This window comes from Panthera uncia, chromosome D4, assembly GCF_023721935.1.
Source record: "Panthera uncia isolate 11264 chromosome D4, Puncia_PCG_1.0, whole genome shotgun sequence".
Lineage (NCBI taxonomy): Eukaryota > Metazoa > Chordata > Mammalia > Carnivora > Felidae > Panthera > Panthera uncia.
The window spans coordinates 178485-201562 of record NC_064807.1 but is presented as its reverse complement, the minus strand read 5'-3'; the positions used below and the strand labels follow the sequence as shown (position 1 = coordinate 201562).

General features: G+C 39.5%; 1 protein-coding gene, 1 long non-coding RNA gene and 1 other non-coding gene across 5 annotated transcripts in view; 2 read left to right on the top strand and 1 right to left on the bottom strand.

Moving 5' to 3' along the window:
* The window catches only part of LOC125925249 (uncharacterized), a 64653-nt gene extending 58196 nt beyond the window's left edge, over positions 1–6457 (top strand). The window contains exon 4 of the long non-coding RNA XR_007458762.1: positions 5803–6457. This is a non-coding gene — a long non-coding RNA (uncharacterized LOC125925249). The remainder of the gene's footprint in view (positions 1–5802) is intronic.
* Positions 1–23078, bottom strand: part of MFSD14B (major facilitator superfamily domain containing 14B) — a 73873-nt gene that overhangs the window by 14425 nt on the left and 36370 nt on the right. For 2 of the 3 annotated variants that reach the window (XM_049633887.1, XM_049634051.1), the window contains exons 3-5: positions 16939–17001; positions 4468–4595; positions 2806–2920 (exon numbers count right to left, since the gene is read on the bottom strand). In XM_049633887.1, the coding sequence (XP_049489844.1) occupies positions 2806–2920; positions 4468–4595; positions 16939–17001 (306 nt within the window). The remainder of the gene's footprint in view (positions 1–2805; positions 2921–4467; positions 4596–16938; positions 17002–23078) is intronic. The other variant, XM_049633972.1, reaches the window with a different exon arrangement.
* On the top strand, positions 21048–21174 carry LOC125928128 (small nucleolar RNA SNORA64/SNORA10 family). The gene has a single exon (XR_007459567.1). It is a non-coding gene; the product is annotated as a small nucleolar RNA SNORA64/SNORA10 family (small nucleolar RNA).

Genomic DNA, 23078 nt, shown 5'->3' with positions numbered 1-23078 from the left:
GATGCTTAAATCAACTGAGCCACCCAGGCATCCCAAATGGACATTTTCTAAAATAAGCATTGTTCAATAACTCAAGATTTCGTCATTGCGAACAATGGGCTTAAATTATTATTATTCTAGAACAACAATTTAAATGACGGCATTCTACTAAGCTCCCCTCAAAATACTTTGGAAAGGACTCAGTGCTACTTCGGATATAATGAAATTAATGCTCATTAATAAAATGGTGCATTCCAAATCATGGTAAACTTTTTTTGGAGAGAGAGAGAGTACTCACGAGCAGGCAGGGGGCAGAGAGAGAGAGAGTCTCCAGGCCCAGCGCAGAGCCCAACACAGGGCTTAATCTCACAACTGTGAGATCATGACCTGAGCCAAAATCAAGAGCTGGATGCCGAAATCAAGCCCTGGAAATCAAGGGCACTGAGCCACCCACATGCCTCTATGTTGAACTTTTAAATTCATCTTTCTCGTCCATGTGCTGCCCCCTACACTGCTCTGAGAAAGAGGTGCTCTATTTTCTGGTATTTCTACAATTTAAATATTTGTAAACTGCCATAGAGAAAACCTGAAATTAGCAAAGGCAGAAATCTTTTTTTGTTTACTTATTTTGAGGGGGGGGGCGGGGAGAGGGAAGAGAAAGAGAGAGAATGCAGAGGAGGAGCAGAGAGAGAGGGAAAGAGAGAATCCCAAGCAGGCCTACACTCTCAGCACAGAGCCCAATATGGGGCTTGATCCCATGAACTGTGAGATCAAGACCTGAGATGAAATCAGGAGCCGTACATTCAACCAGTTGAGCTACCCAGGCACCCCTAACAAAGGCAGAAATCTTAATGACAATCTTTAAGCTTTCAAAACAGAGTTTAGGAAACAAGCTTAAGACTTATGAGTCTATGTATCTGAAGAGCTGAAAGCCTCCCAGTGGACTCAAATGGGAAAACAGGGTGGATGCTCTCAGACACAGAGAGGTAAGCTCCACCTGTCCTTCTAACACAGCCCAATTCAGTTAGGGCCCTCAGTGCCCAGGATTCTATCCTCCCACCAATTCCTCTACTGTTCTCCACCTATAATTTTTCCTCCCTAAATGGTACACTGAAATAGGTATCAGTGAGGTTTAGTTTCTTAAAATATGCAAAAAGTAAAATGTAAGAGAGTGCAAGTAGGGTAGGGGCGGGGAGGGGGGCGGGGACAGAGTATCTGAAGTGGGCACAGAGCTGTTAGGGCTTAAACTCATGAACTGAGAGATCATGACCTGAGCCAAAGTTGGTCACTCAACTGACTGACCCATGCAGGCGCCTCCAGGAAGTGAGATTTGAAAGGATGAGCAAGACTTGGGAAAGGAGAGAGATAATGTGGGTTTCCGGCATTCAGTCCTCCTCCAACGTGTTCAACAGCTAGATCACTCCTCTTTTATCCACCTTTTCTCAATGTAAACATTTCAAACAGAGGGAACTTGAGAGAACAAGTGGAGAATGCACCACCCCAACTACACCACTTTGCATGTGGACTGTTTTGAACTGTAGGCAATTAAGACCCAGCAGGCTCAGGGAAAGCTTTTTTGCCTTTCTTTTAATGCCTGAAAGAATTCAGACAGGGGCCTATATCAGGAAGAGAGCTATGCCAGAAATAACTTTTTATATCAGAAAGACTTATCTGCATGGCATGGCACACATTTACTTACCAAACATTTGTTCTTCCCATCTTCCTGTGAATGGTCTTCCTCCCCTCCAAAGCCCAAGACCCCTACCCTCTTTTCCTTAGCTCAGGATGGCATATAAGTCTCAACTGCGTCCCAGTCTCTCGTGTCTTTGGAGCTCTGTACAAAATTAAGTGTTTCCCTCCTATTAATCTGTGTCAGTTTAATCATTAGGCCAAAGAACCTAGAAGAAGGGGTAATTATCCCCCTGCAACAGCACGCACATACCTCAGCAAGTTCACACATTGGACACACGCCCACACATGCTCACATGACATCTTTTCCCCTGAGCCACATGAGTAGTCAAGACACTGAGCTAAAGGGCTTTAGCCTCCATCTTCTACAAGTCTTTCTTCCCTACGGAACTGCAATGCCATCATCACACTTCGGAAAATCAGAAATTATCTAACACTTACCAAGAAGAGATCTGTAACTTTCATTAAGCACTCCACAATTACACAGTACCATATCCCAAGTAAGTGCCTGAGACATGCAAGCAGCAATAAATATAGTAACAGTGGATTAACATGGTTGAGGCACAACATCTCCCTAACTGTGAATTAGGTGCATGGGGACTTATCTCAGCACCAGTTTACTGTTTATGGTTCCTCAAGACATAAGCCAACAAGAAACAAATCAACTTTTTAAAATATTTTGCAGTCCTGACAAACTTCCAACCCTATACATTATTATACATTATTAGCAATTTCCATCTGGCTACTTTAAACTTCATCAATTTCCACAGCAGTGCCTGGGTGGCTCAGTCGGTTAAGCATCTGACTTCAGCTCAGGTCACGATCTCACAGTCCATGAGTTCGAGCCCCGCGTCAGGCTCTGTGCTGACAGCTTAGAGCCTGGAGCCTGCTTTGGATTCTGTGTCTCCCTCCTTCTCTGCCCTTCCCTGCTCATGATCTGTCTCTCTCTGTCTCAAAAATAAATAAAAACATTAAAAAAAATTTTTTTAAACTTCATAAATCTTTTTTATTTTAATTGCTGTAGATTTTATGTAAGTCAGTATTTACAAATTTTTTTTAATACTTAACACTTTAATACTTTAACACAATTTAATTATAAATACTTCTCTGGTTACAATACATAAACTATAATCTTACCCATCCATAAGCAGTACTTCGCTCGTGTTCCTGAGTGACATCAGCTACATAAGCAAATATCACAGAGAATGTGACCGAGAAGACTCCAGACACAGAAATCATCGCAAAATACCACCTATAAAAAGATTATTTTAATTACCTGGAAGAGAGGTGGCAGTATGCATACACTTTCATAACCAGAGCTAATGATATTATGTAAAGATTATAAACAAATAAAAACAAATATATGTATATGTATATTTAAAGATATAATGGACTACTAATAAACTGATAATCAGGATGGGGAAGAAGTAGAAACATACCAATTTTGTAATTGCTCAAAGGATGTCAGTACATGCAGGTGAAAAAATGAAAGAATAAGGGGATTAAGTAAAGATATAATCTTAAAGGTAGCCAACAGAAGAGAAATAAAAACTTAAAATTTCCTAGCTTTAGCTAAGAAAAAGAAACATACAGCATATGACTTTAAGACAGCTACACAAAGGCAGAAATCATAACAAAAGTATTAATGTATTTAACACTAAAAATTTCAATCATATGCACAGATGCTTTTAAATAAATATTGTTAAGATACCAACAAACAAAATCTCACAGAACAAAAAGTAGGATTTATCCTAGGGCAAAGGATATTTCAAGATTAGAAAATACATTAATATAATTCATCATAGTGATAGATAATATTTTTCAACAAAAGCTACCTTAATACTTAAATGATGAAACACTGTAACATTTCCTTTATATACATGAAAATGTTAGGTCCACAATTATCACTTTTATTTAACATTCTTCATTAGTCAATGTAAGTAGCAAAAGCAACAGCATGAAAACTGGAAGGGAAGAGGCAAAATCATTTAAAGACCTAAAGAAAAATATTTTAAGGTATTGAGAGGACATTAAAAGAAAAAGCCCTCATTTATCAGAAAAGCATGACTTGTTCTTGGACATAAAAGTATTTTATAAGATTCATCATCTGGTAGAAAATAAAATGATCCACCATGGGTACCCAACATAGTTACAATGGAACAAATATTGACATAAAATTATGAGATAATCAAATGACATTTACCCAAGCCAATAAATACTGCATTAAAACAACAACAACCCCTTCCATTCTAAGGTGTGTTCTTTACACCTTATGAAGAACATCTCAGCATTTTGGCCAAATACCATCCTCTGCAACTAAGAAAAACAACTAAGGTACAGCTCAGGTACAAATTCCAACCCATCTTTGGTAACTGAAGAGACTTGGTTACATGTTAATACTCTCTATCATGAAAAATGAGATCAAATTCAAATTCCTATTATGAGTGAGAATAGGCTATCGGTCTAATAACTACAATGTACTCAAAAGTGACTCCTGTCTATTGATATAAACTGTTCATACAGTGCCCTAGAGCAGTGAGCTGACACAAACACATTTGCAGTCACAAGGGTTGAGTACAGAAATGGTACACCCCCTCCCAGGACCCAATCCTTTAGTTAACCTCATGGCAACATCTTTAAATGTCTTAAAGCCCAAACTGGCTTTCAGTATTATCAGAGAGATTAAATAAAAACACAGGTACCAACTGCTTTGAAATAGTTAAGAAATGCTCTGCGGATGTATTATTCACATGTGACCCAAAACAGATAGTCATGATGGTGGAAGGTCAAGCCACTCACCACGGGCTGATCCTCATCAGTGGAATTGGGAAGCAGGTGAAGAAGACGGTGCCCAGGAGAAAGGGTTTCCTCCCCCACACATCAGACAGAGCGCCTATGAGGGGGGCACTCAGAAAAGATAGCAGGCCCTGGAGAGAAAAAACAGAAACAAAGGTCAAATGTACAATATGATCCCCCAATTACTTGTAATTCTTATTTTCTAAATGCTCCAATTTATTTATTTTTTTTTGCCCCCAAACAGAATAATTTGAAGCATTAAATGCAAATTATCATTTAAAAACATTCTAGGGGCGCCTGGGTGGCTCAGTCAGTTAAGTGCCTGACTTTGGCTCAGGTCATGATCTCACGGTTTGTGGGTTCAAGCCCCACATCAGGCTCTCTGCTGTCAGCACGGCACCTGTTTCAGATCCTGTCTCCCTCTCTCTCTGCCCCTCCCTTGCTCACACCCTCTCAGAAATAAAATGAACTTAAAAATACAACAAAAACCATTCTAACAAATTTCTAAACATGCTTTAGAAAAGGAAAAAAGGGGGGAGAGTTTGTTTTTTAGGAGAAACTGAAGAAGAGGGGATATGAAATATGTACACCTATTTTACATATGTTTACACCAAGCATACGGGAAGAGGCCAAAACTTATTTCATTTTAATAAATATGCACAGCTCTAAATCAACTGCTCCAATGAAGGTATTTTCTCACTTGCTACCTGGTCCCTGACCCTGGTCCTCCAGACAATATGCGCTCCCGTTGATGAGCTGCAAACCTTGCTCGGATCCCTTCTTTAAAACCCTGCAGCGGTTCCCACTGTGCACAGTCTAGAAGTCAGCAGGTATATAGGGGTGAAATGAACACCTGCACTTTGCTTTTACAAAAAATTGGGAGGGGAGAAAACAGATGAGACAAGAGTAGGAAAATGTTGGTGAGTAGTGAAACTGGGTGAGTTCATAGGTGTTCATTTTATTATCTACTTTTGTGTATTGGAAATTGCTCAGCACAGCATACCAACAGGACACTCCAAAATCTGGCTCCTAACACACATCCTATGCTTTGGCTGTATGAAGCACCTCCTAGTTTTCCCAGCATACCGTCCTCCTTTGTGCCTGTGGGCCCTTAATGTGCCTGCATACACTTCCCACAGTTGGGCTGGGTAAACTGCCAGTCGTTCTTTACAACACCGTGGGGAAAAGCACCTCCTCCTCTTAACTTCTCTTAGCTCCTCAAGCAGAATTAATCACACTGGTTTTTGTGGAGTGCAAAACAAATTCCTCCCGCCTGGTACGTTTCTAGCTCTTCCACTGCAATTTTAACACTTGTTATTTATCTTTCTTCTCTTTCAGGACGGTTTCTTCACATCTCTGTACCCTTGGTGCTTATCACAAGGCCTCATAATAAGGGCTTTCAAAGATTTGAATTAAACTTTAAGAGGAAACCAAAGTCACACTGCTGGCAAGAAAAGGAACAGGATTCCGATCTATCAGCCCTAGGTAAACCTAGAACCCACTGGCTGGGAGACACGTGCACTGAAATAAGGGGGTCGGTGAGAGGAAGACTCAACGGAAGGCAGGCAGGGTGAGGAGAAAAGCTTTTTAGCTCCTCTGAAATAAAATATTAATCCAAGCCCACGATCAAATCTTGTAATTTAATTTCTAAGTCACAATGGATTTCCATTTAGCCTGTCCTTGTGTCAAGACAGTAAACATCAAGAATTAAATGGTGTTCCTTTAAGAGCCAAGCAACTGCAGAAAGTGGGGCTTAAATTCAGGACTTGTGACTACCAGTTTCATGAATTTTAGAAAAGAAAATCTTCAAAATTCTCTAAAAATATCAAGTACCTGCATACGTGGGTAGTATAGAACTGGTCAACAAGAGGTCCTTGGGGGGCTCAGATGGTTAAGCATCTGACTCTTGATCTCGGCTCAGGAATTCAAGCCCTGCATCAGGCTCTGTGCGGACAGTGTGGAGCCTGCTTGGGATTCTCTCTTTCCCTCTCTCTTTCTGCCCCTCTGCCCATTGGTGTGCTCTCTCTCAAAAATAAACAAACATTAAAAAAAAGGCAGGGGATGCCTAGGTGGCCCAGTTGGTTGAGCATCCGTCAGTCAGGTCATGAACTTATGGCTTGTGTGTTTCAGCCCTGCGTTGGGCTCTGTGCTGATGGCTCAGAGCCTAGAGCCTGCATGTAAAGAAATTTAAGAGGACAAGGCAGTGAAAATCCACTACTATCACAAAACTAGTAACAAAAACTCTTTAAAGAGCTCTGGGAAAGTTTCTGGACAGTTCTGATTCCAGACTTCACACAACGCTTTAAAATATGGAATGTATGCCATTTTTAAACAAAAGACAGGAGAAGGCCAAGTATTAAAGTTATATTTAAAATAATGCATAGCTAGGGTGCCTGGGTGGCTCAGTCGGTTAAGCTTCCGACTTTGGCTCAGGTCATGATCTCAGTTTGTGAGTTCAAGCCCTGCATTGTGCTCTGTGCTGACAGCAGGGACCCTGCTTCGGATTCTCTGTCTCCCTCTCTCTCTCTCTGCCCCTCCTCCACTCATGCTGTCTCTGTCTCAAAAACAAACAAACGTTAAAAAAATTTTTTTGAATAAAATAATAATACATGGTTTTAACAGAAAAAAGGTACTGTCTTCGAGATTATGAATTTAAATGGTAATTTAATCTATCCATTAAAAATATTATTCAAATCAAATTCTTAGTAACAATAATAGATACTGAAAATAACTTTATTAAGAGCTAAAATACAATCTCATACAGTTCACCCCTGAAGAACACAAGGATTGGGGCACCAACACCCACCATCTTATGCAGTCAAAAGTCCATATCTAACTTCTGACTCCCCCAAAAGTGAGCTACTAACAGCCGACTGTTAGCCAGAAGCTTTACTGAGAACATAAACAATTAACAATATTTTGTATGTTTTATGTATCATATACCATATTCTTACAATAAAGCTACAGAAAAGGTTAAGAAAACCTTAAGGAAGAGAAAATATATTTACAGTACTGTACTGCATTTGTCAAAAACGAGAAAAGTGCCTGCGTACAAGGGGACCCATGCAATTCAAACCCGGGTTGTTCAAGGGCCAACTTGTACTTGCCTCTTTGGAAAACCTGAATTTCCTAAAAATCAAAGACTTTCTCCTCTCCCAGGTACTTCTTCACTACCCAGTCTGGCCTGAAATTCTATTAGTGCACATTGTCAGAGCAGCAGATTGAGGACATTTGTACCCTGATGGATTGGGCAGGTACTTCTTCAGTACTAATGATGCAGGATACAATTTGCAAATGAGAACAAAATGTTTAAAACTTAACACCAGACAGACCTGAGAGGCAGACCTCAAAGCCCTCATCTTCATCAGAAATACAACTGATTCCCACCATTCACAGTAGTTATGTTCTGTAAGGTTGCCACAGACACTGAATTACAGAATAGGCAACGACTGCTCCTCGAGGAAACAGTGTCAGGTTCCTGCAAGCGTCTGGTCACCTATTGTCATTTACTGACCAACACACAACCGTGATTTACGTGTGTTTCTGTTTAAAGACACTTTAATACACATTGTTGACTTATGAACACTGAATTCTCAGTCAACAGCACTCCAGCTCATGCCTGAATGAGGCTTATCTGGCAGCATTCTCTCTGTAAGGCACATCACAGACCTCTTGCACTTCAAGATAGTAGTCAGTACTACACACGGGGACATTTTAAACAGCCAAATCACCAATAAAAGGCACAAAGATGCAAAATATGTGGCACTAAGTGGACCACAAGAAAGACAGATGTACGGTTATAAGACCTGAAACAACTAGACGGAAGTTCGAACAAATGGCTGGGCACTCACACTTCTCCCCTCACCCCAGTGCATAAATGACCACAAAAGCACTGTGTTGATCTGGGGGTCACAAACTCAGCGAGTAGGTGGACTGGAAATATGAGATCCAAAAATAATGAGGGTCAGCTGATGCCATGCTTATCATAACCCAACCAGGACTAGATATAACACGATGTGCAGGCGTCCAGGCACAGATGGTGAAATTCACCAACGGTTCAGCACAGCCACGTCAGTAAGTTAGCTTCCCAGTGGACACGGGTGTTTAAGGTGGCATAATTAACTGGCCAATAATTCTGACATGACTTTAGCCTCTAAAGTGACAAAACAGCAATTAGAGTTTATTGTTCAATTAAATACAATTATCCAATAAACATTCTGAAGCATACAAAGAATGACAAATACAACTCATTTGAAGCACCCATGCATAAATTTTACACTTAATATAGCCATCACGGAAGTTTTAAGTGTACGTTTTCCTGTTGGTAAATATTTGACTAAAACAGTTTGTGTGAATATTTTTAAAACTAAAGACGGCTTTTTGTTTTCCTTTACAGTATAATTAACCTCACGAATGCATTTGAGGGAGCACTGGCACCAATGAAGAATAAAATACAAAGTCTTTTAACTACTGCTAAAAACTTTTCCGTGAAAAAGTTCACATTCTATGACAAATTTTCAGTATTCTTTAATAAGCAATGAGGAACTTGCAACATGTACTTGGTTACCCCAAAGTTAGATTCATTTTGATCTTTCATACAGTAATTCACTAATAATGACTTTTATCTTGCATTTCTTAAAAGATGAAAGACAAAAATCCTACTTCAATAGAATTGTGTTATTTATATAATTGACAAGTATTTTCACATAAAGGGACCTGGGTGGCTCAGTCGGTTGAACATCCAACTCTTGATTTCGGCTCAGGTCATGATCTCATGGTTTGTGAGTTCGAGCCCCTTGTCAGGCTCTGGGCTGACAGTATGGATCCTGCTTGGGATTCTCTCCCTCCCTTCCTCCCTCTCTCAAAATAAACAAACTTAAAAGAATATTTTCACATAAAAACAATATTAAAACAAGGTCACCTTTCTGACCAAGGACCCACAGAGACCCTGCACAGTACAGAGCCTCCCTTCCCAGGGTACACGTCCATCAGTGCAAGAGGGCAAATGAGAAATGTGATATATAAAGTGCTTTTAATTCAATTAAAGTCTGGAAGAGTGAATGTGCAAAGCAGGAGAAGGATCAAAGAACAGCTGATGCCAGAGACTTCAAGGAAAGAACAATATGGGCAGGAGGGCTAGGGTGTTTTGTCTTGTTCTGAGGTAAAGGGAGAGAAGTAGGGAATATTCAATAAAAGAAACAAAAGCAGATTAAAGTGAAATAAATTGTTGTAAATAAAACATAAGTAAACAGACTTTTCCTTAATTTTAGAAGTAGTAGGGCTACTGATTCTTCAAATTCTGATTCCAAGAAAGTTCAGTATAGGTTTTAAAGTAATAACAACAGGGGCGCCTGGGTGGCGCAGTCGGTTAAGCGTCCGACTTCAGCCAGGTCACGATCTCGTGGTCCGTGAGTTCGAGCCCCGCGTCAGGCTCTGGGCTGATGGCTCGGAGCCTGGAGCCTGTTTCCGATTCTGTGTCTCCCTCTCTCTCTGCTCCTCCCCCGTTCATGCTCTGTCTCTCTCTGTCCCAAAAATAAAAAACGTTGAAAAAAAAAATTAAAAAAAAAAAAATAAATAAATAAAGTAATAACAACAGTAACAGCTAGCATCCACATTTGCCAAACTCCTCCTGGCCTTTCACACATGTCTTCCCCTGTGAGGTAGATCAACAACTGGCCTGAGGCTCATAGCGGCAGAGGCAGCATTCAGCTCAGTGTGCGGTGGCTCCAGGACCGAGTCCTAACCCTAAAGCCCACAGTTCAAACCAGTTATTAAAGTAACCTGTTAATATTTCCAGGTTTCCAACCTAAAGCAAAGAACTAGTCTTACCTACTTGTGAGTACTCTTACATGTTTTCTTCAATGGATAAATTAGCAGTCTGTCATAAAAAGTCTGCACTTAAAATTGATGAGTCATCTCTCAAGTAGGTGGTTTAATAATTTTATTTATAGATAACAGAAAGGATAATCTTTATTCAAGTTCTTGTCCAAATTAAGCAAGAATTATTCTGCACACATGCACACATGTGTGTGTAGGAAAAGCTCTCTGTACTTACTAACACCAAAGAGCAGCTTGAAGAAACTTTAAAGATACCTATCTTGGTTTTTTGTTTTGTAATTCTTAAAAACATCAGCCAAAAGTTTCTGTATGTGCTTATGCTAAGCTATGACTTAATTCATGTAAATGGCAAGATGACAGTTGAGCAGCAGCTCCTGGAATACAGGAACTTGACATTTAATCCCCTGGAAGAGCATCATGGAAGAGGGTCTACACGCCTTCTCCTTCATCAGAGTTGATGGCCAAGTCTAGACTGAGAAGCAGCCCATCTGTAGGTGACCCCCTGTGGCCATGCCCTGAGCTGGCTTCTGTGACGTTAAAGCCAGACAAGATCATGACTGCCTGCTTTAAAGCCACCCTCTTCATAGTGATCACTCCAGGTGTAAACTCGGACATGTGGCCCGCTTAGTCTGGGACACTGCTAAAGATATCTAATTTTGTAATAAATATAAAACATGCAAAAGAAAGAAGTTTCAAGAAATTTCAAGGCAGACACTGGGCCATCAGACCAACTGGTCTTAATGAAGAAAATTATTACAGTCACTCCACCTGTTCCTATTAACCAGGAGCCGTAACTAGACTTCATCTGCCAAGTGAAACCAAGGCATCTCAGCTTAGTGTTGCATTTTTGACAAAGTGTAGCTAAAACAAATGTGACAGTTAGTTTTAGGAGTCACCTTGGCTAGGCTATGATACCATTATTTAATCAAGTGCTAGTGTGGGTGTTTCTGTAAAGATATTGCGTAGCTCTGGTTAACACCTAAAACAGTGGCTCTAAAATAAAGGGTTCCCTTAATAATATGGCGGGGGGAGGCTACTCCAATCAGCTGACAGCCTTAAGAAATCTAAAGTTTCCAGAAGAAAGAGTTCTGCCTCAGGACTGGAGCATTAACTCCTTCCTGAGTTAAGTCAGCCCTACATTATTTCAGACTTGTCGGCCCCATAGTCATGTGAATCTATTTGTTAAAATAAGTCTCTTGGGGCACCTGGGTAGCTCAGTCAGTTGAGTGTCCAACTCTTGATTTTGGCTCAGATTATGATCTCACAGTTGTGGGATCGAGCCCTGTGTCGGGGTCTATGATGAGCGTGGAGCCTGCTTGGGACACACACACACACTATCTCTCTCTCTCTCTCTCTCTCTCTCTCTCTCTCTCTCTCTCTGCCTCTGCCCCTCCCCCACACTCTCTCTCTGAAAAAAAATATTAAAAAACTAAAATCTTTATATATATAATCTCTTAATAATATTAGCAAAATGAAAATAGCAAAAACTAGTATTTACATTGTAACTTAAAATCTTAAGAAATAAAGTGTTTTATTTCCTTATAAAAACTTACCAAGAGTCATTTGAACAGTGCCTGCCTTCTTCCTAAGCCAAGTAACATGTGATATGCAGTATCTTCTATGCACTGGCAAACTGCCACACAACTTTTCTAAATTCAGATCAACTTTCAACATTCTATTCTTTGTGTTTTCAATGTCACGAAATACCATCTCTGTGAGTCCCTTTAATGTGAAGCATTTTGCGGACATCACCTCCACTGGGACACCTTCATCCTGCTCATCATACCGTTCTTCTCATTTATGCTGACAAGTATATCTTTGCTAAGTCCTTTTGGCTGTGTGCCCCTGTCAGCTTATTTCTTCTAGAATTCTGCAGAGGTTCTATCCAAATACCGCTTCTACCATTATCTGTAATTATTTCTTCACTGCACTTCCATCCTTGTTGGCCAATTCCTTTTCACGGATCTGTTTCTGTAAACTGTCATGTGGGTTTATCACTGGAGACAAGGAGGCAACACAAGCACACGCTTTGTTGTCTGTGCACGAACTCAGACCAGTCACTGACATTTTGAAATGCCATGAATGGACACTGATGATGATGTTCATCTGTTACTAGCGTCCTGTGGACTGAGGAGCCAGGAGCAGTTCCTACTGCAAGCAGTTACTCAAAGTTAATACACCACGATAATGGGCTGGTATTTTTTAACTGAACTTTAGTAACTGGAATTTGTGCATACCAGGATGTGTAAAAAGAGGGGTGCCTAGATTTCATATAGTTTCTAATGTCATGGAGAAATTATTATATCATTAGTGACTGCTGATACAAGAACAAAGATAAATAGTTACAGTCTCCATGTGAGCTGGATCTTGACTATTTAAAAATGCAGAGAAAAAGACTGGAAAGAAATGTTAAGTCGATAATATTTATGAGCACCTATCATTTGCCAAGAACTGTTCTAACCTCTGCAGACAGGAGTAGACAAAAATTCATGCTTTCCAGAAGCTTCCAGTCTAAAAGAGGAAGGGTGAGAAGGACAAACAGTAACAAGATAAAGCAGAATATACAGCATGTCAGAGGTGAGATTATAATGTTTCTGGAGAAAAACAAAGCAGAGAAGGGAGACTGGAAGTGATGAGAATAGGTTACATTATTCAAGACAACAGACAGTAAAGGCTTCACTAAAAAATGACACCTGGGTGAAGAGTTAAAGGTTAGGGAGTGAGGCCAGTATCTGGGAGAAAGAATCAAGCAGAATAAACAGAACCTGCAGAGCACTCAAGCAAGCACAAGCTGAGGAAGCTATGGTCAGTGGGAGTGCAGAGAACAGAGGTGATGTCAGAGAAGAAAGTGGAGTGGGCATGGGACTGGTTAGCGATACCATAAGCTGGCTTATATTGTATCAGGACCTCTACTGAAACCAGGTAGTGTTTTCATTACAGACCTACTTTGAAGGTAGAACCACAGAATCTGTTGATGGAATAGATTTGGGAAGAGAAGGAGTCAAGATGACTCCAGGGATTTTGATACGAGCAAGAATGGCATCACCAGTAATTGAAATGAGGAAGGCTTGTGAGCAGGTCAGGCTTGAGGGGAAGACCAGGAACTTAATTTGGCATGTTAACTTAAAAAAAATTTTTTTTAAATTTTTTTTCTAATTTTTGAGAGTGAGAGAGAGAGACAGTGTGAGCAGGGAAGGAGTAGAAAGAGAGAGAGACACACAGAATCTGAAGCAGGCTCCAGGCTCTGAGCTGTCAGCACAGACTGCGACATGGGGCTGGAACCCATGAACCGTGAGATCATGACCTGAGCCCAAGTTGGACGCTTAACCGACGGAGCCACTCAGGTGCCCCTCCTCTTGTATCCTTTACTGGTAGTCACCCCAAATAAAAGCCTTCTCACCCATGCATCACGATTATAAACTTACGAAGTATAAATTAACTGTAGAAAATCTACAAAGAAAGAATATAAAGAAGAAAACTAAAAATTATCCATTCACATGGTTTCAAACTTCAGGGGACTCCTTTTTAATCAGGTTTTCCCCCTGCTTATACACATGTATTTTGGTAAAAACCAAAGCAAAACCACACTGTAGCTCTATATCCTTTCTGTCTCACACATTATATGGTAGTCTTCAGAAACGTGTTCTTTATGTGCTGCTATTACATCATATGCCTGTGCTGCAAAGTACTTATTCTTCTAATTTTAAGCCATTTTAATGGTTTCCATGTTTACTATTACAAACAGCCCTTTACCTGAATCTTTGAATAACTCTATTGATTAGAACAATTTTCTAGAAATGGAACAGCCTTTGTTAAAATTAGTGAATATTGTGAGGTTACTAAAACGCTGCCTTCTAGGAAAGCTATACCAACTTAACTCTCTCATCAGTCATGTACGGGGACCCCATTTACCACAAACTGAACTAGTTATTGTCAGTTTAAACTTTTCTACCAATGCTTATGTGAAAATATAATCTCATTCCATTTGGGATCCATTGCTTACTAGTGATAATCTTATTTTTACACTGACATCTTTTGTAAACTGGCAGCCTACATCCCTCCTTGCCCTTCTGGGATATCAGTAACTTTCCTATGGTTTTACCTGGAAGGCACTTCTAGGTGGTCCTCCGTCTGCTATACATGTTGCAAATAACGTTTTGTCATTTGTCTGTTCATTTTTATGATGGTGGTTTGACTTACCAAAGTTAAAATACTGATGTAAATGACTCAATCTTTTCCTTTATATATTTTTTCTAAGAAAAGAAAATCTTTTCCCAAAAATAGTTAAGAAAATGGTCATCAAGATTTCCTTCTAATAGTTTTTGTTTTTACATATTTCTCTTTGCAACATTTATTATTCGGCACTCAGAGGTATTGTGCTAACAGCTTATATACCAGCTCATTTAATCTGTATGAACACCCTGTTAGAAGATCTTTTATCTTTCTTATTTCATGAATAATGAAACTGAGGTCAGAGAAGCTAAATCACAGGTACTAAGTGCAGAACACAGACTTAAAGCTGAAGCAATCTGAAGCCACATTCCTTGCACTGTACTTACACACGCATTAAGCTATCCAATTCGAGCTACTCTGATGTAGGTGCTGTCACACATCCATATCCCTGACACAATAACCAATCATTAAAGTTCCAGTAAAGGTCAATAAGGTCAAGTTCAATATTTACCTAAGTTGCCTAAGTCCTTGTCTAAGCCCGTGAATCAATCCAAATACCTTTTATTTTACATATTTTTAGAATAACACTGTTAGTGTCTCTAGGTCAAAGTGCAGCATACTGCTTGGCTTCAGAGTATACATCCAGTTGATTTTACTCTGCAGAACCAGACTAAAACACATTTTAGTAGCTGGTCCACATGACAATAGATTATAGATTAACTTCCCCAAGAATCTGCTGTAAGGATAAATTTATGTTGTATATTTATCAATGCTTTCTCTCATTTAATTTTCCTTTTGATCTATGCTAATCTAAAACTGGTGCTTAAAGGCCCACTTGCCAGATTTCGCTTTTTTTTTTTTTTAAAGATTTTAAGTTTACTTATTACAGAGAGAGAGAGAGGGAGGGAGGGAGGGAGAGAGAAAGCGAGCACAAGCAGGGGAGGGGCAGAGAGAAAGGGAGAGAATCCCAAGCAGGCTCCACACTGTCAGTGGAGAGCCCAACATGGGGCTCAAGCTCACAAACTGTGAGATCATGACCTGGGCCGAAATCAACGGTCTGACTGAACCCCCCAGGTGCTACCACATGCCAGGTTCCTGATAACACTCCTCTTCTCAATGAGGACTGAAAACTTGCTTCAACCTTTATTTAAGACGCCATTTTACTTATGCTATTATTGTAAGCATTCTCAAATTCTTTTTGAAAATAGGCAAAGAATAAACAGTATTTATTACAAATAATGGTGCTCAAAGATGTAAATTCAGCAAATTATTAGGGCATAATTTTAAGTGTGTTAGTTCACAGATCAGTACCATCTAAACTGGGAAGGAATCAGACGCTATACCTGTGCACTATACTGTGAAGTGGGAGTAGAATATAACATTATACTTTAACCTCTTATTTATAAGCTTTTCTGATAAATATCATTAAAATTTAAATAATGAATTGAGGGTCGGGGCACCCGGGGGTTTCAGTCAGTTAAGCATCTGACTTCAGCTCAGATGATCTCACAGTTCATGGGTTCGAGCCCCGCGTCGGGCTCTGGGCTGACAGCTCGGAGCCTGAAGCCTGCTTCCGATTCTGTGTCTCCCTCTCTCTGCCCCTCCCCTGCTCACGGTCTGTCTCACAAAAATGAATAAAAATTAAAAAAAAATTTTTTTAAACAATGTATTAAGGGTGAAGTGGTTGAGAACTCAGTTGTGACTAGAACACCAGCCTTGACAAAAGACTATACAGCCAACTAAATGTTGATGCTGCCTTCTTCCTCAATATCAGAATCTGTCTCAAAAGAAGACAAGAATATTTATCCATTTTATTCTGTTGACAGGCAGGGCAATTAAAAGCTCACAAAATTAAACTCTTTATAAAGTGCTTTTACAAGTAAACCATTCAATGCCTTATGGACTTGGATTGCATTTCACTTTGACATTGATAATCCAGTTAAAAGTTTAGCTTTAGTGTCACAGACTAAGAGTCTGGAGTTTTCTCTTGTCCAACAAGAGAGCAGATGCAGAATTGAATACAAGAGAGGCTAATGTCCAAACTGGAGTTTTGTCTCTGTATTGATTGAGCTCTCAAGATCTTACACATGTGGTGAATGTGAAGAAAATAATCAAGTTGTAATCACTAACTTGTGTAAAGGGTCTGGGAGGCAAGTGGAGTTTGTGATCAAAGTACAATAGTACATTGACATCAGATGGAAAGTAATTGCCTGTAGGTGATAGAACAAATTACTTGTGATCCCATTACAATAGCTTGCTAGCTAACCTCAGGTGCCATGGGGGTGGCTTTCCGCCCTAAACTTTTTCCTAACCCATTTATGTAAGCAGAACCTATTTCCCCACACTTTAGGTCTCCAGAACAAATAGTGATTATTTCCCTACATCCCATTTAAACTTCCAGAGTTAAACTACTAAGGATTCCTGCCTTTGGTTCCTTGTGAACCACACAAAAACCATTCTTACCTTTACACCTTGAATGAGACCATTCATGAGGAATGTGTGTTGAGGAAATGTTTCATGTAGAACCTACAGAAAGCAAACATCAAGACAAATTCAAAAACAAATTAAAGGGAAAGGTTTTTGCCTCTGTTAATGTTAGGTCATGTAAAAAAGACGAACCCTGGAATAAAAACATTTGAAGTATCAGTGAAATATGGAAAATATCCTAAAAATATGAAAATGTAATAAATAATGAGGCAGAAATCTAAATAAGGCAAGAACTTACATCTCAGTGCTCAGGTGCTTTTCTTACAAAACCTTCTGTGGTAAACATAAATTGTTAACTGGCTACATCTTTCACCACCAACACTTTTAAGCATCACACACACACACACACACACACACACACACACACACACACACACACACAGAGCTGTTTTTCTGTACTTCTACCTAAAATTTCATTGATATAAGACTAAATTTACAGTATTCCTGGGAAGCTAAGAATAGTGAGGCACTTCTGGATGATTACAGCAGATGGGAAAAGGCTGACAACAAACCCTAAAACAGTTGAAGAACAATAATATGTGAAAGTAGAAAAAAAAGATCTTTGAAAAAGTACGCTTTCCAGAAATCAGGTCGGGGGATGGGGGGGGGGGGAGGAAGTTAGATCTGGAGGAGGAGGAAAAACATCCATAGTTGAACAGGTTACAAAATAAGCTCCTGGTATCTTGCTCTCAAAGCTACTGACCTCCATATCTGTGCCCAATATAAGAATCAAAAAGCATAGTTCTGACAGAAACCATCAAAACTCTACAGAAAACAGGTAACAACCTCTTTGACTTCAGCTGCAGCAATTTCTTGCTTGACACATCTCCAAAGGCAAGGAAAAGCAAAAATGAACTACTGGGACTTCATCAAGATAAAAAGTTCTGCACTGCAAAGGAAACAATCAACAAACTAAAAGGCAACCGGCAGAATGGGAGGAGATTATTTGCAAATGACATACTGAATAAAGGGCTAGTATCCAAAATCTATAAAGAACTTACCAAACTCCACACCTGAAAAACAAATAATCCAGTGAAGAAATGAGTAGAAGACATGAATAGACACTTTTCCAAAGAAGACATCCAGATGGTCAACAGACATATGAAACGATGCTCAACGTCACTCCTCTTCAGGGAAATACAAATCAAAGCCACACTGAGATACCACCTCACACTGGTCAGAGTGGCTAAAATGAACAAATCAGGAGACTAGAGATGCTGGTGAGGAACCCTCTTGCACTGCTGCTGGGAGTGCTAACTGGTGCAGCTGCTCTGGAAAACAGTGTGGAGGTCCCTCAAAAAATTAAAAATAGAACTATCCTATGACCCAGCAAGAGCACTGCTAGGAATTTACCCAAGGGATACAGGAGTGCTGATACACATGGGCACATGTATCCTAATGTTTATAGCAGCATTTTCAACAATAGCCAAATTATGGAAAGAGCCTAAATGTCCATCAACTGATGAATGGATAAAAGAAGATGTGATTTATATATAGAATGGAATACTACGTGGCAATGAGAAAGAATGAAAACATGCCATTTGCAGCAACATCGATGGAACTGGAGGGTATTATGTTAAGTGAAATAAGTCATACAGAGAAAGACAGATACCATATGTTTTCACTCCTATGTGGATCCTGAGAAACTTAACAGAAGACCATGGGGGAGGGGAAGGGGAAAAAATAGTTACAAACAGAGAGGGAGGGAGGCAAACCACAAGAGTCTCTTAAATACAGAGAACAAACTGCGGGTTAATGAGGGGTGGGGAAGAAGGGAAAGTAGGTGATGGGCATTGAGGAAGGCACTTGTTGAGATGAAGACTGGGTGTTGTATGGAAGTGAATTTGACGATAAATTATATTAAAGAAACAAAGAAAGAAAATTAAAAAAAAAAAGCATAGTTCACGGGTGCCTGGGGGGCTCAGTGGGTTAAGCCTCTGACTTTGGCTCAGGTCATGATCTCATGGTTCATGAGTTCTAGCCCCACACTGGGCTCTGTGCTGACATTGTGGAGCCTGCTTGGGATTCTCTCTCCCTTTCTCTGCCCCTTCCCTGCTTGCTCTCTCTCAAAATAAGTAAAATTTTTTAAAACGGGGAGGGCGCCTGGGTGGCGCAGTCAGTTAAGCATCTGCTCTTGGTTTCGGCTCAGGTCATGACCTCACAGTTGGTGAGTTTGAGCCCCACATCAGGCTCTGTGCTATCAGGTGGAGCCTGCTTGGGATCCTCTGCCCTCCATCTCCACCCCTCCCTTGCTCGCTCGCTCTCAAATATAACATTTTTTTTTTTTTATAGCTATCTTTTTTTTTTTTAATTTTTTTTTTCCAACGTTTTTTATTTATTTTTGGGACAGAGAGAGACAGAGCATGAACGGGGGAGGGGCAGAGAGAGAGGGAGACACAGAGTCGGAAACAGGCTCCAGGCTCCGAGCCATCAGCCCAGAGCCTGACGCGGGGCTCGAACTCACGGACCGCGAGATCGTGACCTGGCTGAAGTCGGACGCTTAACCGACTGCGCCACCCAGGCGCCCCTCAAATATAACATTTTAAAAAATAAAAATAAATTTAAAAAACACAGAAAACAAAGTTCTCTGGACTGAGACTTCTACACAGGGTACCTGCAGAACCGAATGGGTGAGATTAAACAAGACAGTGCCCAAGGCCTCTTAACGGCTGCCAGGAGTAGCAGAAAGCCTTAAAATCAAATAATAAACCACTTCATCACAATAGAGGGATCTCTGAACCACATTGTCAAAAATCAAGAGCTCCTATAAGCAATGCCTGCATTCAATTCTGAGGAATAGGGCTTTCCACCCGGGTTGGGTAACGATACTCCAGCTACCAGAGGAATCTAGGCCACAGTGGCAAACTGGCAAAGTGATGCCCTTTGTGATTTGTATTTGTGTTTTTCAAAGTGATGTAGTTGTCAATGTGTAAATTTCAGGAAATTTCACCATACTCCCTATGATTTTTCTAGCATGTCACAGGAAACCGAAGGTTTCAAAACATGGGGCTTGAATTGGCACATCACCAATTAGCTGAGTAAGCAGACAGTGGCCACTGCGGTTGATGGAGCCTATCTTCCAAATGTAATGTTTTTATCCCACTTGACGTTTACATTACCTGCCTAGCCCCAGATGACATTTGTTTCCACAATCTCTGATCTACCCCCTCATTTGTAAATATAAGCATATAAAACATTCAACAAAAATCTGAAAACCTCTGAAAGGCACAAAAAAGAACACAAATAGGAAACGATAATCCACTTCACTGCTAAATAACCAAATTATGGTAGGAAACAGAAGAAAGTTTTAGAGTAAGTGCAAGTGTCCTCCAAGACATTCAAGAAAATGTTACATACATTAAAAACAATGTGCTGCACAGGGACCTATGCAGACTAAGCAAAACAAGAAAAATCTTGAAGAACTGATTACAGGAGAAAGCACAGAAATCCAGAAAAAGGAAGAGCATCAGAATGGATAAATATCAAGGTAAATATGGACTGTATAAATATTACAATGTACTACAGTCCTTAAAAAATACAGAATGTAGTTGCAAAACAGTAACGCAAAAAGTAGAAGAGAAACACATCTCTCTTGAAAGATGACAGAACAGGTAGACAAAAGACACCAGTGAATACATAAAAGATATCAAATGTAATGAACACATTTAACATACTTACCATATAGAGAACACTATTCTAGGGAATACTTGTTCTTTTCAGGCCATATGGAAAACTTATAAGACTTAGCCATATACTAGGATACAAAACAAGCATCAGCAAATTTAAAAGAACTAAAATAATTCATAATATGTTCTCTGATAATACAACAATCTAGAAAAGTCCCCAAATGTTTGGAAATTAAGACAATACACTTCCAACAATCCATGAGTCAAAGTAACAGGAAGTAACAGGAAGTATTAGAAAAAGGAAGAAACTAAATGGTAATAAAGATACAACACATTAAACTCATGAGTATAAGCACATCAATGCTTAGAGACCAATTTAAAGTTTTAAATACATTAAAACTGAAAAGCAACAAAAGGCTGAAATCAATGTTCTAAGCTTCCATGTAAAGAACCTAGAAACCTCTCTCAGCTCTGCCCTATCATACTCAGTGTGTGGCTGGCATATTTTCAGAGAGAGGAAGGCCCTCCTAATGCATGATAGACCGGCCCCAAGTGGCCTCTCTCGGTTCCTAGGAGTGCAACAGTTGCTATCTGCACCTGGGGTGTTGTCAGCAGAATCCACCAACCTGCTCCTGTTGTCTTCCCCTTTCTAGCCAAGGCTACTTTTGATGTCATTTCCAAGACCTACAGCTATCTCACCCTTGACCTTTGGAAAGAGACTGTGTTCACCAAGTCTCCCTATCAGGAATTCACTGACCATCTTGTAAAGTCCCACACCAGAGTCTCTGTGCAGAGGACCCAGGCTCCAGCTGTGGCCACCACATAGTTTTGTACAAAAAAATAAAGTGAATTAAAACTTGTTAAAAAAATAAGTAAAATAAAATAAAATAAAATAAAATAAAATAAAATAAAATAAAATAAAATAAAATAATCTAGAAAAAGAACAGCAAATCCAACCCAAAGAAATAATGAAATAAGGTAATAAAAGAACAGAAATCAATGAAATGAAATCTAAACATTCAATAATGAAAATCAACAAAACCAAAAGTAACTCCTTTGAAAAGATTAGAAATGATAATTCTTAAACTATTGGAACTACACCAAAATAAAAAGCTTTTGCACAGTGAAGGAAACCACAACTAATGACAAGATAATAAGGAATGTGAGAAATAACTGCAAAAGACCTATCAGTAAGGGTATGTTAATACTCAAATTATTGAAAGAACTTACACAACTCAATACCAAAAAACAAAAAACAAAACAAAAAAAACCCAAATCCACAAATAATCCAATTAAAATGGGCAGAAAACCTGAAGAGACATTTTTTTCAGAGAAGACATAAAAATGGCCAATGGACACATGAACATCACTAATCATTGGGAAACGCAAATCAAAAGCACAATGAGATACCATGTCAGACCTGTAAGATGAATGGCTAGTATCAAAAAGCCAAGAAATAACAAGTGTTGGTAAGGATGCGGAGAAAAAGGAAACCTCCATGCACTGTTGGTGGGATTGTAAATTCGTGGAGCCACTATGGAAAAGAGTATGGAGGATCCTCAAAAATTAAAAATAGAATTACCATATGAACCAGTAATTCCACTCCTGGGTATTTACCTAAAGAAAACAAAAACACTAATTCAAAAAGATACATGTACCCCTATGTTGACTGAAGCATTATTTATAATAGCTAAGACATGGAAGCAATTTAAGTTTCCATTAATATATGAATGGATAAAGAAGATGTGGTATATATATATATACACAATGTAACATTACTTTGCCAGTTATAAAATAAAGAAGTCCCAGGGATGTACAATATAGGGAACTTAGCAAGACTATAACTTTGTATGGTGACAGATGGTAACTATCATGGTGGTGAGCGTTTTGCAATGTATAGAATTGTCAAATCACAATGTTGTACACCTGAAACTAATATAATATTATACTGTACTTCAATTAAAAATAAAAATAAAAAAAATCACACACACACAGGGGAATATTACTCAGCCATTAAAAAAAGGAAGGAGGGGCGCCTGGGTGGCTAAGTGGGTTGAGTGCCCAACTTCGGCTCAAGTCATGATCTTACAGCTTGTGAGGTCAAGACCCCCCTTTGGGCTCTATGCCGACGGATCAGAGCCTGGAGCCTGCTTCGAGTTCTGTGTCTCCCTCTCTCTCTGCCCCTCCCCCACTCACACTCTGTCTCTCTCTCAAATTCAACATTTAAAAAAAAAAAAAGAAAAAAAGGAAGGAAATTCTGCCATTTGAGACAACATCAATGGACCCTGAGGGCATTTTGCTAAGAGAAATAAGTGAAAGACAAATATCAATTTTTTTGTGGAAGCAAATCTCACTTTTATGTGGAAGCAAACAAAACAAACAAGTTTATAGATACAGAGAACAGACAGGTAGTTGCCAGAGGCAGGGGATGAAGGGTGAAATGGATGAAGCTTCCAGTTATAAAATAAATTTATATCAAAACTGAGTGGG